The sequence below is a fragment of the Eurosta solidaginis genome, chromosome 2 (genome assembly GCF_040869045.1).
Source record: "Eurosta solidaginis isolate ZX-2024a chromosome 2, ASM4086904v1, whole genome shotgun sequence".
In the NCBI taxonomy this organism is placed as follows: domain Eukaryota; kingdom Metazoa; phylum Arthropoda; class Insecta; order Diptera; family Tephritidae; genus Eurosta; species Eurosta solidaginis.
Window position 1 is genome coordinate 187,984,270 of NC_090320.1, and position 17,752 is coordinate 188,002,021.

The 17,752-nt window shown below is 38.1% G+C and overlaps 1 protein-coding gene across 8 annotated transcripts in view; it reads right to left on the minus strand.

Annotated features, from left to right (window-relative positions):
• Positions 1-17,752, minus strand: part of RapGAP1 (Rap GTPase activating protein 1) — a 503,114-nt gene that overhangs the window by 230,348 nt on the left and 255,014 nt on the right. For all 8 annotated transcript variants that reach the window (XM_067766586.1, XM_067766591.1, XM_067766589.1 and 5 more), the window contains one exon: positions 17,006-17,183. In XM_067766586.1, the coding sequence (XP_067622687.1) occupies positions 17,006-17,183 (178 nt within the window). The remainder of the gene's footprint in view (positions 1-17,005; positions 17,184-17,752) is intronic.

A 17,752-nucleotide genomic window follows, 5' to 3' on the forward strand; every position in this document is an offset into this window, starting at 1 on the left:
AAACAAAATATCTATAATTCACAGCGAGTTTTATTAAGCATACATTAAAAAACAAAATATACATTAATTTTTACATATTTAGGTACATACTATTCAAGTACGGCGTCCTTGTACGCTCATACTTATTTAGAGATCAGTAAGTTCCATTATACACACTGATTGATTCATACATTGTAACATTTACAGCATATATTTATGTATAATAAAATTAAATTATTTTCTCCATATTCATACGGATATGCTTTTTTCCTAATACTTGTTTGATTTTTTCCCATTTTGATTAATCATGTGAAATAACTTCAGAAGTTTTGAGATTAAATATGTCAAGATAGAAAACTCAGTACAAATCAGGACAGAATTGTAAAAAATCAGGACATTTGCGTACTGAATTGGGAATTGTGAAAATTCTGTACTGTCCTGCCTAAATCAGTACGTCTGGCAACCGTAGCCGCGACCGATCACAAATTGTCATCAATATCCTCTAACGGGAGTCCAAGGAAACTTGCTGTTTCAACAGGGGTGGACCATAATGAAAGGGGTGTTAGAGGCGTAGGTTCTACATTAAAATTAAAGAGATGGTTGGTGTCATGTGAGGACACATTGCAAGCGGGGCATATATTTTGTATGTCGGGGTTGATTCTGGATAGGTAAGAGTTTAACCTGTTACAGTATCCAGAACGAAGTTGAGCAAGAGTGACACGCGTTTCCCTGGGGAGTATGCGTTCCTCTTCCGCAAGTTTTGGGTACTGTTCTTTGAGTACTGGATTCACCGGGCAATTCCTGACATAAAGGTCCGACGCCTGTTTGTGGAGTTCACCAAGGACCTGCTTGTGTTTTTTGCTTCATACGGCTGGGTTCTCAGGTATTTCCTCAAAATGCTTACGAAGATGACTCCTTAAGCCCCTAGGCGGTGTTGGCTTATCAATCAGATGTCTGTTTGGTTAGCATCTCATTTCTCTCCCTAATGGGGAGTATTCTCGCCTCATTATGTAGATGGTATTCTGGGGACATAAGAAGACAGCCCGTGATGATTCTGAGAGCAGTATTTTGGCAGGCCTGTAGCTTCTTCCAGTGGGTAATTTTTAGGCTTGGCGACCAAATGGGTGATGCGTAGCACGTAAACGGCTGGCCAATTGCTTTGTATGTAGTAATGAGCGTTTCTTTATCTTTTCCCCAGGTACTGCCAGCAAGGGATTTGAGGATTTTATTACGGCTCTGGATTTTCGGAACAATTGCGGCTGCGTGCTCACCAAAATGTAGATCCCGATCAAACGTCACACCCAAGATTTTGGGGTGTAGGACAGTCGGTAGCGTAGTGCCATCGACGTGGATGTTCAAACTGGTCGACATTTGGGACGTCCATGTTGTAAATAAGGTCGCGGAAGATTTAGTCCAGAGCCGGCCACACAAATACTAAAACAATTGCATAAATATGTGTAAAAATTGAGTGACAAGTCCCCACAGTGTGCTAAAAGAAAATGTGGACTGTGAAGTTTGAAATTAAAAAGGACTTTGGTTATTTGATTTCAAGCTAATCCTGACTATATATACTTATATTCGTATAACTAAGAACGCGGAGGTCGAGCTAGTCAGATAAAACTTTTGTGTTTATTCAATGCAAAATTTACTTAAAAAAATTCACTTTTTCATTAAGAAATAACTATAAAACAAAGTAAATGTAAAGATAGAAATATATATTTTCAAAACATAAAGTTATTCAATAAAAAAAATTTATGAAAATTAATAAAACCTAAGTAGAACGTATAAAAATATATTTATACTAAATTGTCAATATTTATTAATAATTAATTAATTATTATTAATTGTTAATATTTAAATTGTCAATATTAATATGTATGTTCAAAGGAACTTAATAATACTAATTAAAACGTATTAAAAGTCACTTTAATATTGCAGCATATTGTTTTTATTATGTGCCCAAAAAGTAGCATGGACTTTTCCTTTTGCATTCACTGTTGATTTCAGTGAGTGACAAGCGAAAGCAAACGATCGTGATCACACATCGTTAGTGTCGGTGTGAAAATTAGGGATGCAAACGATACATCGATGTTTTTAAAACATCGACAGTAACGGATGAAAATCCGATGTTTAACATCGATGTTTCAAAATTACTCAATATCGAAAAATTGCCGATACATCGATGTCAACTTTGACGATGCTTCGAACATCCACATCTCTGTAGTTGCCTTTATTGACGCCTATTTTTCTTTTGTTAAGTTGCTGCAAACTGATGTAAAAAGGGTAAGTTATTAATAATAAGTGTTTTAAATTATGATGTGACTTCTAGTGAATATTTTATACTAAATAAAATGGTGAACATCTTAAAGGAAAGTACAGTATTGCCAGTGCAAAAGTGTGAGGTAAATTTGTAGATCGTGAAGTAGTATCCCGGGTTTTTGGAATAATGTTTTTATGTGGATAATACTTAATTTTTACATCGCCTTTGATTACCTTTGATAACAGCGTAATCGTTTTTATATTAACTGCATGCATATATAATAATACCTGTGCAGATTGTTAAGGGGCCTTTAAAATAAATTTCTGGTGGAATTTTCTTAAAAATTCCTCGATTTCGGGGTGTGTGAGCTAATGTCACAAACCATTCGACTATAAATATCACCCCACCAACTAGAGCCGCGTAGTTTTTCCAAAATTTAATTCTACTGAAAAAACACCGGAGAACATCGATGTATCGATGTTTTTCCTCCGATGTTTCTTATTATCGATGTTTATTATGTCGATACATCGAAACATCGATGTATCGATGGTGCCCCTCAAAATTTGCATCCCTAGTGAAAATACGAACTCAAATTGCACAATGTGCAACTTTTGGCCGGCTTTGATTTAGTCGGTGATAATGCCAGGTTTCGCGAGGCGAAAAAACTGTAGAGATCAGGGAGGTAGCCGTTTATTCTGTTGCAGAGCTCATCGATCTGTGGGCCTGGGCCTGTGACCATTATTGTGCAGTCATCGGCGTATGAAACGATAGTGGCTGCTTCTGGTGGTGAAGGTAGCTTAGATATGTAGAAATTAAACAAAAGTGGGGATAGGACACTACCATGTGGCACCCCTTGTTTAATTCTTCTTGGTTTTGATGTTTCGTTTCTAAACTGCACCGATGCCTGACGACCACCCAGATAATTTGCGGTCCACATTTTAAGACATGGGGGAAGGGTAGACCCTTCCAGGTCTTGCAGTAACGTGCCATGGTTGACCGTATCAAAATCTTTTGATAGGTCTAGCGCTACGAGTACTGTTCTATGGTGGGAGTTTTGATTTAAACCGCAATTTATCTGGGTGCTGATGGCATTTAGCGCGGTGATGGTGCTATGGAGATTTCTGCAGCCATGCTGATGACAGGCTAGCTGCAAATTTGCTTGGAAGTAGGGGAGCAAAATGGCTTCAAGCGTCTTTGCTACTGGCGATAGGCGAGATATCGGACGATACGACTCTCCTATGTTAGCTGGTTTCCCAGGCTTTAGTAGCGGGACCACCTTGGCCATTTTCCATTTTTCGGGTATGACAAAGGTGGAAAGAGACAGGTTGAAGACATGTGCTAAGTATTTGAAACCCTCTTTCCCTAGGCTTTTAAGCATCGGCATGGCTATGCCGTCTGGGCCCACTGATTTGGATGGTTTAGCGTGACCAGTGGCATCTTCAACCTCTCTGTCGGTGATGGGAATTGGTGACGCGCTGAATTTATGTTTATGTGCGTGTCTGTTGGCCCTCCGTCTATCTTTGTCGACCGTAGAATGCATTACATATTGACGGCAGAAAGTGCTCGCGCATTTTTTCGAATCGCACAGTACTTTATCGCCGAAGGCGATGGAAACTTTGTCATTGTGCTTAGACGGATTCGATAGGGACTTTACGGTGGACCAAAGTTTATCCACACCAGCAGAGAGGTTACAACCTCTTAGGTGCTCCTCCCATTTCGCCCGCTTGTGTTCATCCACAAGCAATCTGATGCGTTGGTTTATATCCCTTATTTGGGGGTCGCCTGGGTCGAGCTGTCTTATAAGGTCACGTTCTCTCGCTAAATTTGCGGCCTCCGCCGGCAAGTGGGCCGAATTTCGGGAATTATCCCGGCGGGAATGAAACGTGCCGAGGCGGATTCAATGACCTTGCGGAAAGCACGCTCCCCTTGGCGGGCAACAGTCGGGATAGGGAGGGCAGCAAAGAGGTTGTCTGTAAAAGATTTGTATTCGTCCCACTTTCCTTCTTTAAAGTTTATGAAAGTGCGTTTTTTTGTAACGATGAAGTCGGCGGTACGCTCGAGCGAAACAAGTATAGGCAGGTGGTCGGATGCCAATGTTAGCATCGGCTGCCAGTTGACACAGTTTACGAGTTCTGCGCTCACGATTGAGATATCCGGCGAACTGTGACAGCTTCCTACCATACGTGTGGGGCGTCTCTGTTTTTTGTGCAGAACGTCGTTTCTTCTATTTGATCCGCCAACATCTCACCCCTTTGTCCGCATTTTCAGTACAAATCTTGCAATCGACTTTTAAGCAGGCATGCTTAACCAACGAACCGATATCATTTCGTTACGATAATTAAAGTTAATAAACGAAACAAAGTCATTTCGTTTCGTTTATTAACGTTAAGAACGTCACATTAACGAAATGATTTTGTTTCGTTTTCTGCCATATCAAAACGAAATCAAATCGTTTATGTTGATCATTTATTTCAAACTATGCTGGCAAAGCTGATTGATGGCGGAGTCATTAAAGGTGAAAGCATTAGCCAAGCTGATTGCAACTTTTTCATGAATTTTGACAGTACGAACATTTCTCAGAGTATTTTTGACATTACCACCAACGAATTACACAAACAAATTACATGGAGTTTATGTCTGTATGTCCGCTCGCTGTTACCACCTTACGGCTTCACCATGTCTATAGCATTGCCAGCACAATTCAAACATAAAGTATGACGTTTTTGTTAACGTTTTTAACGTTAATGAAAGCTTTTCGTTTCGGTTAAAAACGAGATACAATTTAACTTGATAATTTTTTTATCGATAATATTTCGAAGTGTTTCAACGGAAACGGTGGGCATTTTTGGATAAACGATTAGCTTAACGTTAAGGTGCGTCCCTGCTTTTAAGTAACTTCTCATAAAGCTACAAACGTCAAACTTCACAGATAGGTTAAGACGCCGTGACAAAGGAACAAAAGGAGAAAATAAAAAATGTTAAGCATTTCCTTGTATCCTTATATAAAGGCATATTCTTGCTGAACTTTGATTTTAAACTTTTGACATAGAAATTGTAAAAAATATGTATGTGAAATAAAAATATAAAGGTGGAGAGCAATTAATTGACTATATATTGATAATTTGACTCCTTTCCAACCTTCCAAACCAAGTAATGTACGCTCCACTTTCATGAACCAATAAAAAGATCCCGCATTAAAAAATGAGAGAGCAAAAATCACAGTTGGCTGGGAAATAAATTTTCTTGGCGTGACGTCACGCTTTTGACAACATGTTTTATTGCTGACTCAGTCTTCAGACTTTTGCTCCGCTCTTACCTCCTACTAAATTTTTATACTCAGTTGAGCAGAGCTCACAGAGTATATTAAGTTTGATTGGATAACGGTTGGTTGTACATATATAAAGGAATCGAGATAGATATAGACTTCCATATATCAAAATAATCAGGATCGAAAAAAAATTTGATTGAGCCATGTCCGTCCGTCCGTCCGTCCGTTAACACGATAACTTGAGTAAATTTTGAGGTAACTTGATAAAATTTGGTACGTAGGTTCCTGAGCACTCATCTTAGATCGCTATTTAAAATGAACGATATCGGACTATAACCACGCCCACTTTTTCGATATCGAAAATTTCGTAAAACCGAAAAAGTGCGATAATTCACTACCAAAGACAGATAAAGCGACGAAACTTGGTAGATGAGTTGAATTTATGATGCAGAATAGAAAAATAGTAAAATTTTGGACAATGGGCGTGGCACCGCCCACTTTTAAAAGAAGGTAATTTATAATTTTTGCAAGCTGTAATTTGTCATTCGTTGAAGATATCATGATGAAATTTGGCAGGGACGTTACTCCTATTACTCTATGTACGCCTAATAAAAATTAGCAAAATCGGAGAAGGACCACGCCCACTTTTAAAAAAAAAATTTTTTTAAAGTAAAATTTTAACAAAAAATTTAATATCTTTACAGTATATAAGTAAATTATGTCAACATTCAACTCCAGTAATGACATGGTGCAACAAAATACAAAACTAAAAGAAAATTTCAAAATGGGCGTGGCTCCGCCCTTTTTCATTTAATTTGTCTAGGATACTTTTAACGCCATAAGTCGAACAAAAATTAACCAATCCTTTTGAAATTTGGTAGGGACATAGATTTTATGATGTTAACTGTTTTCTGTGAAAACGGGCGAAATCGGTTGATGCCACGCCCAGTTTTTATACACAGTCGTCCGTCTGTCCTTCCGCATGGCCGTTAACACGATAACTTGAGTAAATTTTGAGGTAACTTGATGAAATTTGGTATGTAGGTTCCTGAGCACTCATCTCAGATCACTATTTAAAATGAACAATATCGGACTATAACCACGCCCACTTTTTCGATATCGAAAATTTCGTTAAACCGAAAAAGTGCGATAATTCATTACCAAAGACAGATAAAGCGACGAAACTTGGTAGATGAGTTGAATTTATGACGCAGAATAGAAAATTAGTAAAATTTTGGACAATGGGCGTGGCACCGCCCACTTTTTAAAGAAGGCAATTTAAAACTTTTGCAAGATGTAATTTGTCAATCGTTGAAGATATCATGACGAAATTTGGCAGGGACGTTACTCCTATTACTATATGTACGCCTAATAAAAATTAGCAAAATCGGAGAAGGACCACGCCCACTTTAAAAAAAAATTTTTTTAAAGTAAAATTTTAACAAAAAATTTAATATCTTTACAGTATATAAGTAAATTATGTCAACATTCAACTCCAGTAATGACATGGTGCAACAAAATACAAAAATAAAAGAAAATTTCAAAATGGGCGTGGCTCCGCCCTTTTTAATTTAATTTGTCTAGGATACTTTTAACGCCATAAGTCGAACAAAAATTAACCAATCCTTTTGAAATTTGGTAGGGGCATAGCTTTTATGATGTTAACTGTTTTCTGTGAAAACGGGCGAAATCGGTTTATGCCACGCCCAGTTTTTATACACAGTCGTTCGTCTGTCCTTCCGCATGGCCGTTAACACGATAACTTGAGCAAAAATCGACATATCTTTAATGAACTTAGTTCACGTACTTACTTGAACTCACTTTATTTTGGTATGAAAAATGAACGAAATCCGACAATAACCACGCCCACTTTTTCGATATCGAAAATTACGAAAAATGAAAAAAATGCCATAATTCTATACCAAATACGAAAAAAGGGATGAAACATGGTGAGGTAATTGGATTGGTTTATTGACACGAAATATAACTTTAGAAAAAACTTTATAAAATGGTTGTAACACCTACCATATTAAGTAGAAGAAAATGAAAAAGTTCCGCAGGGCGAAATAAAAAACCCTTGGCAGGTATTACATATATAAATAAATTAGCGGTATCCAACAGATGATGTTCTGTGTCACCCTGGTCCACATTTTGGTCGCGATCTGGAAAACGCCTTCACATATACAACTACAACCAAGGGAGTGGTTGGTAGAACTCTCAGTAAAACTCTCATTAATACCTTTAATTTGATACCCATATCGTACAAACACATTCTAGAGTCACCCTGGTCCACCTTTATGGCGATATTTCGAAACGGCGTACACCTATAGAACCAAGGCCCACTCCCTTTTAAAATACTCATTAACACCTTTCTTTTGATACCCATATTGTACAAACAAATTCTAGGGTCACCCCTGGTCCACCTTTATGGCGATATCTCGAAACGGCGTCCACCTATGGAACTAAGGATTACTCCCTTTTAAAATACTCATTAACACCTTTCATTTGATACCCATATCGTACAAACACATTCTAGAGTCACCCCTGGTCCACCTTTATGGCGATATCTCGAAAAGGCGTCCACCTGTAGAACTAGGGACTACTCCCTTTTAAAATACTCAGTAACACCTTTCATTTGATTCCTATATCGTACAAACACATTCTAGAGTCACCCCTGGTCCACCTTTATGTCGATATCTCGAAACGGCGTCCACCTATGGAACTAAGGATTACTCCCTTATAAAATACTCATTAACACCTTTCTTTTGATACCCATATTGTACAAACAAATTCTAGAGTCACCCCTGGTCCACCTTTATGGCGATATTTCGAAAATGCGACCACCTATACAACAACCACCACTCCCTTTTAAAACTCTCATTAATACCTTTAATTTGATACCCATATCGTACAAACACATTCTAGAGTCACCCTGGTCCACCTTTATGGCGATATTTCGAAACGGCGTCCACCTATAGAACTAAGGCCCACTCCCTTTTAAAATACTCATTAACACCTTTCTTTTGATACCCATATTGTACAAACAAACTCTAGGGTCACCCCTGGTCCACCTTTATGGCGGTATCTCGAAACGGCGTCCACCTATGGAACTAACGATTACTCCCTTTTAAAATAATCATTAACACCTTTCATTTGATACCCATATCGTACAAACGCATTCTAGAGTCAACCCTGATCCACCTTTATGGCTATATCCCTAAATGGCGTCCACCTATAGAACTATGGCCCACTCCCTCATAAAATACTCTTTAACACCTTTCATTTGATGCCCATATCGTACAAACGCATTCTAGAGTCACCCCTGGTCCACCTTTATGGCGATATCTCGAAAAGGCGACCACCTATACAACAACCACCACTCCCTTTTAAAACCCTCATTAATACCTTTAATTTGATACCCATATCGTACAAACACATTCTAGAGTCACCCCTGGTCCACCTTTATGGCGATATTTCGAAACGGCGTCCACCTATAGAACTAAGGCACACTCCCTTTTAAAATACTCATTAACACCATTCGTTTGATGCCCATATTGTACAAACAAATTCTAGGGTCACCCCTGGTCCACCTTTGTGGCGATATCTCGAAACGGCGTCCACCTATGGAACTAAGGATTACTCCCTTTTAAAATACTCATTAACACCTTTTTTTGATACCCATATTGTACAAACAAATTCTAGGGTCACCCCTGGTCCACCTTTATGGCGATATCTCGAAACTGCGTCCACCTATGGAACTAAGGATAACTCCCTTTTAAAATACTTATTAACACCTTTCATTTGATACCCATATCGTACAAACGCATTCTAGAGTCACCCCTGGTCCACCTTTATGGCGATATCTCGAAAAGGCGACCACCTATACAACTACCACCTCTCCCTTTTAAAACCCTCATTAATACCTTTAATTTGATACCCATATCGTACAAACAAATTCTAGGGTCACACCTGGTCCACCTTTATGGCGATATCTCGAAAAGGCGACCACCTATACAACTACCACCACTCCCTTTTAAAACCCTCCTTAATACCTTTAATTTGATACCCATATCGTACAAACAAATTCTAGGGTCACACCTGGTCCACCTTTGTGGCGATATCTCGAAACGACATCTACCTGTGGAACTAAGGATTACTCCCTTTTAAAATACTCATTAACACCTTTCATTTGATACCCATATCGTACAAACGCATTCTAGAGTCACCCCTGGTCCACCTTTATGGCGATATCTCGAAAAGGCGACCACCTATACAACTACAACCACTCCCTTTTAAAACCCTCCTTAATACCTTTAATTTGATACCCATATCGTACAAACAAATTCTAGGGTCACACCTGGTCCACCTTTATGGCGATATCTCGAAACGGTGTCCACCTTTGGAACTAAGCATCACTCGCTTTTAAAATACTCATTAACACCTTTCTTTTGATACCCATATTGTACAAACAAATTCTAGGGTCACCCCTGGTCCACCTTTATGGCGATATCTCGAAACGGCGTCCACCTATGGAACTAAGGATTACTCCCTTTTAAAATACTCGTTAACACCTTTCTTTTGATACCCATATTGTACAAACAAATTCTAGGGTCACCCCTGGTCCACCTTTATGGCGATATCTCGAAACGGCGTCCACCTATGGAACTAAGGATTACTCCCTTTTAAAATACACGTTAACACCTTTCTTTTGATACCCATATTGTACAAACAAATTCTAGGGTCACCCCTGGTCCATCTTTGTGGCGATATCTCGAAACGACGTCTACCTGTGGAACTAAGGATTACTCCCTTTTAAAATACTCATTAACACCTTTCATTTGATACCCATATCATACAAACGCATTCTAGAGTCAACCTGATCCACCTTTATGGCTATATCTCAAAAAGGCGACCACTTATACAACTACCACCACTCTCTTTTAAAACCCTCATTAATACCTTTAATTTGATACCCATATCGTACAAACAAATTCTAGGGTCACACCTGGTCCACCTTTATGGTGATATCTCGAAACGGCGTCCACCTGTGGAACTAAGCATCACTCCCTTTTAAAATACTCATTAACACCTTTCAGTTGATACCCATATCGTACAAACGCATTCTAGAGTCAACCTGATCCACCTTTATGGCTATATCCCTAAATGGCGTCCACCTATAGAACTATGGCCCACTCCCTCATAAAATACTCTTTAATGCCTTTCATTTGATACACATGTCATACAAACACATTCCAGGGTTTCCCTCGGTTCATTTTCCTACATGGTTATTTTCCCTTATGTTGTCACCATAGCTCTCAACTGAGTATGTAATGTTCGGTTACACCCGAACTTAACCTTCCTTACTTGTTTATCTTAAAAGTTTATTTGGGTCGAGTTGAAAACTAAATAGTATTACTACCTAATATCTTTTGGTTGAAGTTTTCATTATATACATACGTATGAAAAGCTGATTGTTTACAAGTGACGATTGGATGAAACGAAGTGAATTCATTGTTCGTGTCTTAAGAAATGTTTGTTCACATTTTGCTTATAGTTTTTGTTATTTTTTTATTTCGCACGGAATGAGAATTGAAGAAGTAAAATGTAAGCAAAAAATGTGTCCGAACGTAATCTGAAAATCCTGCCAAAATTCAACATACAGCACTTCTTGAAGTTTTATATAAAAATGAAGAAGAAGTCGCCAATTGGGAACACCAAGCGAGGTAAAATATTCCTCCAACTGTCTCTCCAAACTCAGTGAAGGTCTTTTCTTTCCTCTGTTTACAAACCGCGGTAACTTTCTTTCTTGGCAACGTATTCGTCCATGCTCATAACATGGCCTAGCTAGCGAAGCTTCCTGTTTTTATTCGCAGCAATATCGTCATATCTCCGAAAAGCTCATATAGCTCATCATTATACCTCCTTCGGTACTCGCCGTCGACATCACGAATAGGACTATTTTTCTCTCGACACCTTCCATAATTCTGAGCCATACATCAGGACAGTTATGATGAGTGACGTGTAGAGCGAGAACTTTGTTCGTCTAGACAGGACTTTACTTTTCAATTGCTTAAAGAAGCACTTGTTGGCAAGAGTTATTCTCCGTTTGATTTCTAGACTGACATTGTTTTTGCTTTTAATGCTGCTTCCCAAATAGACGAAACCCTTCACAGTCTCGAATTTATATCAGTCAGCAGTGACGTGGCTACAAAGGCCACGATAACAGCAAGTACTTTGTCTTCTCCACATTTACTGCAAGCCCCACTTTTTCATTACTTGGCACCTTGTCATTTCTTAGCCGTGATAATGCCATTCTCACTTCGCCAATGTTGGATGCCGGAGCATTATTTGGTCATCCTACACGTTTTAGGCCGACTCCATGTGCATCTGATAAGGCAGATAACTTTTTTGCTGAGAAACATTACATGGAAAAAACACAATCGAAGGGATTGCCAAGCCACCAAATCAATTTGATGTTGGTTGTTCCCGCTTTCGAAAAGGAAGAAAAAATATACTTCGAAAATTTTATTTTTACTCCGCCGTAGTTGTTTACTCAGGTAACAGTTTTAAATACTCCGAACACTGGTAGCGAAATATGAGAGAAATGTAATAAATCGAAAAACTTCAAAAGCGCTATGTCATCAAACTTTTTTTCAAAATTCGATTACAAATACAACAATTCCGGAATGCGGGATCTTAGCTCATTTGTTTATGCTCCACTTTTGTATTGTTAACTCTCATAAATATTTTTACAATTTCATGTCAAATTTTTAAAATCAAAGTTCAGCAAGAATATGTCTTTGTATAAGCACATTTTTCGCTGATTTCATTTATATAAAGGAGGTCCTTAAAATTGTGTTATTTTTTATTATAGTTCACTTGTTACTAAGTATTCGCTGTGTTTTTTTTTTTTTTGCATCCATATACATATACGCTTAAACTTTGTATGGACTGCTAAGCGTTAAACTTTATCTAATTGTGAAACAAAATAAGTAGTTAAACTTTATCTAGAAGTCGCGAATTTCATTTCTGTATCTTGTATCTTACTTTTCACTCTTTTGGGTCCTGTAGAAATAAATTTTGAAGTATTTCGTGACAAATAGGTATGAACGGTAGAATTTCGAATACAGATCTACTTATTTTTCTTAAATAAATAAATAAGCCTTAAATAAGGCATTATTATAAGGCGTATGCTGTACTATATTTACCTTATTATAAGGTTTATCTACCTGCCAGTAGTGAAACTAGTATTCCTTATTGCTTACAACCACTTATGTCATTTATGTATAGCTCAAGAGTTTCAGATTGAGGCTCAAATTTTTGAGCGTGTATGGAGCAGGAAAAAATCACTTTATCAAAAGCATTTATTGTTAGACAAGTATGAGTGGCATTATAACATTTATGATTTGTTGTAGGCAATAGGTAGTCAATTTTTTGTTGTTATATGTATGTCCTTTTTTATTACCTTTATGAAAGCAAACTCAGGCACTACTTAGAAAACACATGTGTACTTACATACAATGTATGTATGTACATACGACCGCAACGCATTCATTCAGTGACAGGGGCAGGACCGTAAGCATTTCGCCTACATATACAGCCATACAAAAGTGCATGCATGTGCGATTTGTGTAAAATTTTTACATCATTGATTTGCTGATGCACTCAAATTTAGCAACACATGCCCTGAAGTAAGCGATTTGCTCCAGTCTACACAATGGATTTTATTATATCGTAGGTCCTGGTTACCGCCAGCTGAGAAGTGATTAGAGTTTTTTGGCCGATTGCTGCGGATCATCCGAGTTGTGGTTTTATTGCTTTATTTTATTTGTTGTTTTGGCGCGTGTTTGTTGCAAAATTACGTATGTGTATACGTGTGCGAATAAAAGGGAATTCGTAACTTCCTTGCAAACAAACCAATTAGTTTTCAACTACTACTTTTACCAGTTTGCCATACAACGAAACCAGTTTGACTTCTGACGCCAAAAAGGCGTATAATAAAGCTTGCCCTCTAAAGGGCCCAGAGGGAATGCATAGCTCCCATGGTGGGCCAAAGAGCTGGGAATTTTTCTGAGGCAGGTGTGTGGCAGTATGGGAGGACTGTGGGGATCAATATAGGGGTCTGTAGACGTGCGACCAGAGGCCAATCGGTAGACATTGCACCCCAAAGACTGGTGTGAAGAAAGCCTCAATGGCACTGTGTGCCTGTAAAATACTGTCGGAGTGTACGTGAACCCTTTCTCATTGGCTATTCACAGCGATTAGACGTATTTCCTTTACTATGGGCTCCACATTAAGAAGCTACAAAAGGTATGAAAATTATAAATGATAATTTTTTCGCCAGCTCTGAAAACTACCGCGACAGCAGCACTTAATACCATTCTGCACATCTCACTCGTAGACTATTGACCAAGAACATAGTGTTGACAAGTGAAACGAAATTTAAAGTTTCGATGATTTGAGAGTAGTACATACGGCCATAGTGGGGTAGCGTCACCAAATACTGCGCGGACTATATGATCCCGTGTCTGTGCTTAATATAGAAAATAGTGGTGTAGCGTCACCAAATACTGGGCGGGCTATATGATAGAAGTTGTTTGTCTTGGAAGCAGGAGAGATGGAAAAAAAAGGGACGAAAGCCAGGGAGAAAGAAGGACTGCAAGCGATGAGTTGAGCGAAAGTAGCGGGAAGTCAGTGAGCTCCATGAGGGAGCGGCAGGCGAGTCCTAGCAGATAAGGAGGAGGCTGCTGGCGAAATGAACAGACAGCGATCGGCCGTAAGTCATAAACTCACTTTTAAAATACGGTAATGACCAATCCCACGGTCGTGAGGCAGCTAGTCGCATCGAAAAGACTTGTGATATGCCCCTTTTCTCGGATATTCTTCATCTGAGAAGACAAATGGCTGGGCAAAACAGTTCCTGACTGTGGCGCTAATTGATGAAACATACTGGTGAGGCAATAAACACAAATATTTTTAATCTAAGCAGGAAAAGAAGGTAAGTTCGACTTAACTACAAATTGGGTACCAATAATTATTTGTTTATTTTCTTTGAAAAAAGCTCACTACTTTTGTATGGCAATGGCCAAAATATAATCAATGGTGTTCTTTCTGCATTACATGTCAGCTTACTACTAATCGCCTATGTTAAGCTGAAAAATAAGTTAGGGTTTTACCAATTGTTATACTTATTATAACAAAAAGTTTCCCTACGATGGCTTTTATTTCACATGCATGAAATAACATCTGGGCAACGGAGAGTTTGCGTACTTTTTGGCAAGTTTTTTAGAAATTTTGTGACAAATTATAGCCCATGAGCCCGTTAATCCCAGACCTTATTAGCAGTCACGAGCTCTCGCTCTATTATTTTCTGATTTTAAATTTTTTCGGCGTTTTTTTTTTCAATTTCACAAATACAGTAGGTGCTATGACAACGCTGGATTACTTTACAACAGATTAATAAATCTCTTTTTAAAGTTAAGTGAGATTGTTTCAGGAGACCCGAAGAATAGTCAACTTTTAGTTAGCCTTTTTTAGCAGTTGATTATTTTCTTTGCAGGGTTTAGCTGTACATCGCTCTCTGGAACGCACGGTGGGGTATTTGATCAATCTAGCTGGCCAAAACGAAAACAGCAGTTATTTCTGTAAAAAAGTGGTTGTCTCACTTCATTGTTATGAAAGGAAATTTTTTACAGTAAATTCACGGTGTTCCGCGCAGAACTACTTGGATCGAGCCCCCGGTTTGGGAGGGACCCGGGGTAATTTTTTGGCATAACATGAGATATGTATGTCAATGGGTATCAAACGAAAAGTAATTTTACTCCGCATTTCTATTGACACTTTTGACTAGGGTTGCCACTTAGAGTTGCCACCTCACCTCCTTTTTTATATTTCTTTGTATTTCCACTACCGATTTGAATCAAATTTGGTACATCGATATAGTATTACATTTTAAGACTTCACCTAGGTGTTGCCACTGAGGATGTTTTCACAAGGTTTCCACCTTTTGCCAATAAGAGTATCAGTATCTTAGAAAATTTATCACCACTCAAAAAATCGCAGCTATGCGCACCCGTTTTTGTTATTAAACTTTGAAACAAACACAAGCTTATGTATTGCCAAACAATTACTGACATGATATGCCATGAAAAAAAGATATACCTTTTTGTTTGCAGGGGTTTTAAAAAATTTAGTATTGAAAAGTAGTAGTATTACAAGTACAACAAATCAGTTAAAACATGCGATAAAAAAATCTAACATATTGTGACGAATATTAGCAACGCTAAGGGATACTATCATCTCTAAGCCAATACTAAGCAGTGATTTGTATGCACATCAACAAATCAATCATTATGTCCATACAAGCAGCGGAGAGCACAAACAGATGCATATATCTGAGATACTCCCAAAAGTAGGCAATCATCGGTCGAAGTATCACTCACATATACACGCGCATATGAGAAGCTATAACATGCATCTGTAGTTATGTTATAGCTGGTAATTTTATAGCTGGTAAACAGGTAGAAAATTCTAGAAATAGAAACGCCTAGAAATATGTCAACGAGGAAACCAAAAAAGTATAAAAGCAACACCACCTGAGGCACGACGAATCAGTTTGATTTAAGAACGCTATCAGTTGGGAAGTATAAGTGTTATTGTGAAGTACTTTAATAAAGGCCATTTTGCATTATTGAATATTGGAGTTATTTATTCAACAGTTTAGTGATTGGAACGTTAGTAGAAGGTTGCAAATAAGAGGAATTGCACTAAATATGTTACAATATGAATTAAAAACACATTTACCTGTCCTAAAAGCATTTAACTAGATTTGATTAAGGCTAAACAAGTGAACAAGTATTTTAGGTAAGAACTGTATATTGCTTTGTAATTCAAAAATACATCGAACTGCACAAAATTTTTATACAACTTTAGATGAACGCGGTTAGCTCCGTTGACGTTGCAGATGGGTTTTGGGGTATGTTTACTATTCAGTGGATACCTGGGAATGCCAGGTAGAATATAAAAAAAAAAAAATTGAATATTTTGAAAAATCGACTTTTGGCCAGCTAATTGATCAAATACCCTACTGTGGAGCGCCCATAATATTGAAAGGAAAGTTTTAGCTTGATACGTTGACGAGTTCTCAAACATCTAAATGCGTAACCCTCCCTATGACTCACAGGATATACCATATACAGCAAACCTAGAAAAGTCTGAAAGGACCCTCAAAAAGTTTTAGCTTATATCCTACCTCATTTTACAGTCGGGTGTATGTATAATGCATTTTTACGTGGTAATCCGACTGACAGTCGCAAGTTATTTTCATGCATTTTATATATGCGCTTTTGGGAGAAAATATTTACTCGGGATAAATAGAAACATTTCTTTTATTACATGTACGTGAATGCATAATTTGAATTCACGAGGTACACGTAACAATTTCGATATCCAAAATATGTATACATGTAGATAGAAATGTAAATTTTTTATGTATTTACCTTTGAGAAATACGCCGGCAGTACACATCGCTGATCATCCAACCGTGAGCTTTGTACACGCTCTAACAGCTCAAACAGATCCTGAGTAGCACCACGTATTTTTTCGGGACTATGTGAAGCACTCCCTCCACTACTGCCACCGGCTTTTTGCGTACCCGCCATGAAGGCGTGTTGACGACTGTAAATAGAAATAACAGAAACCCATATGAGTGAACTGATATTAGAAATAAAAGAATTGTAAATGACATTGTTTTGTTAGCAAAAGATATAAATATTAGATGGGGGTATAAAAATAAAAAAATAAATCTAAGGCGCGATAACCTCCGAAGAGACGTTAGGCCGAGCTTCTCTTTCAATTTGCGTCGTGCTCCTTTAAGTTTTTCCTACAAATTGGCAAGACGGCAGATGAGTTTTCACTGAGAAGCTTTTCATGGCATAAATACACTCGAGTGCTTGCCAAACACTGCCGAGGGGCGACTCCGCTTAGAAAAATTTTCTTCGAATTGAAAAAACTTGTTTCTCAAATTTTGATGTTGCTTTGCCCGTGGCGTGAACCCAAGATCTTCGGTGTGGTACCACGCTGCCATCACACCACGGCGGCGGTATAAGGCAAACAAATTCCTACATACGTATGTATGCATTATATACTTATGTATGAATATTAGAGTGTAACAAAAAGAAAAATATTCATGGCTTATGCGTAGAAGTAGGATATTCTCGCGATAGATATATCTGTTGTAAGGGGCG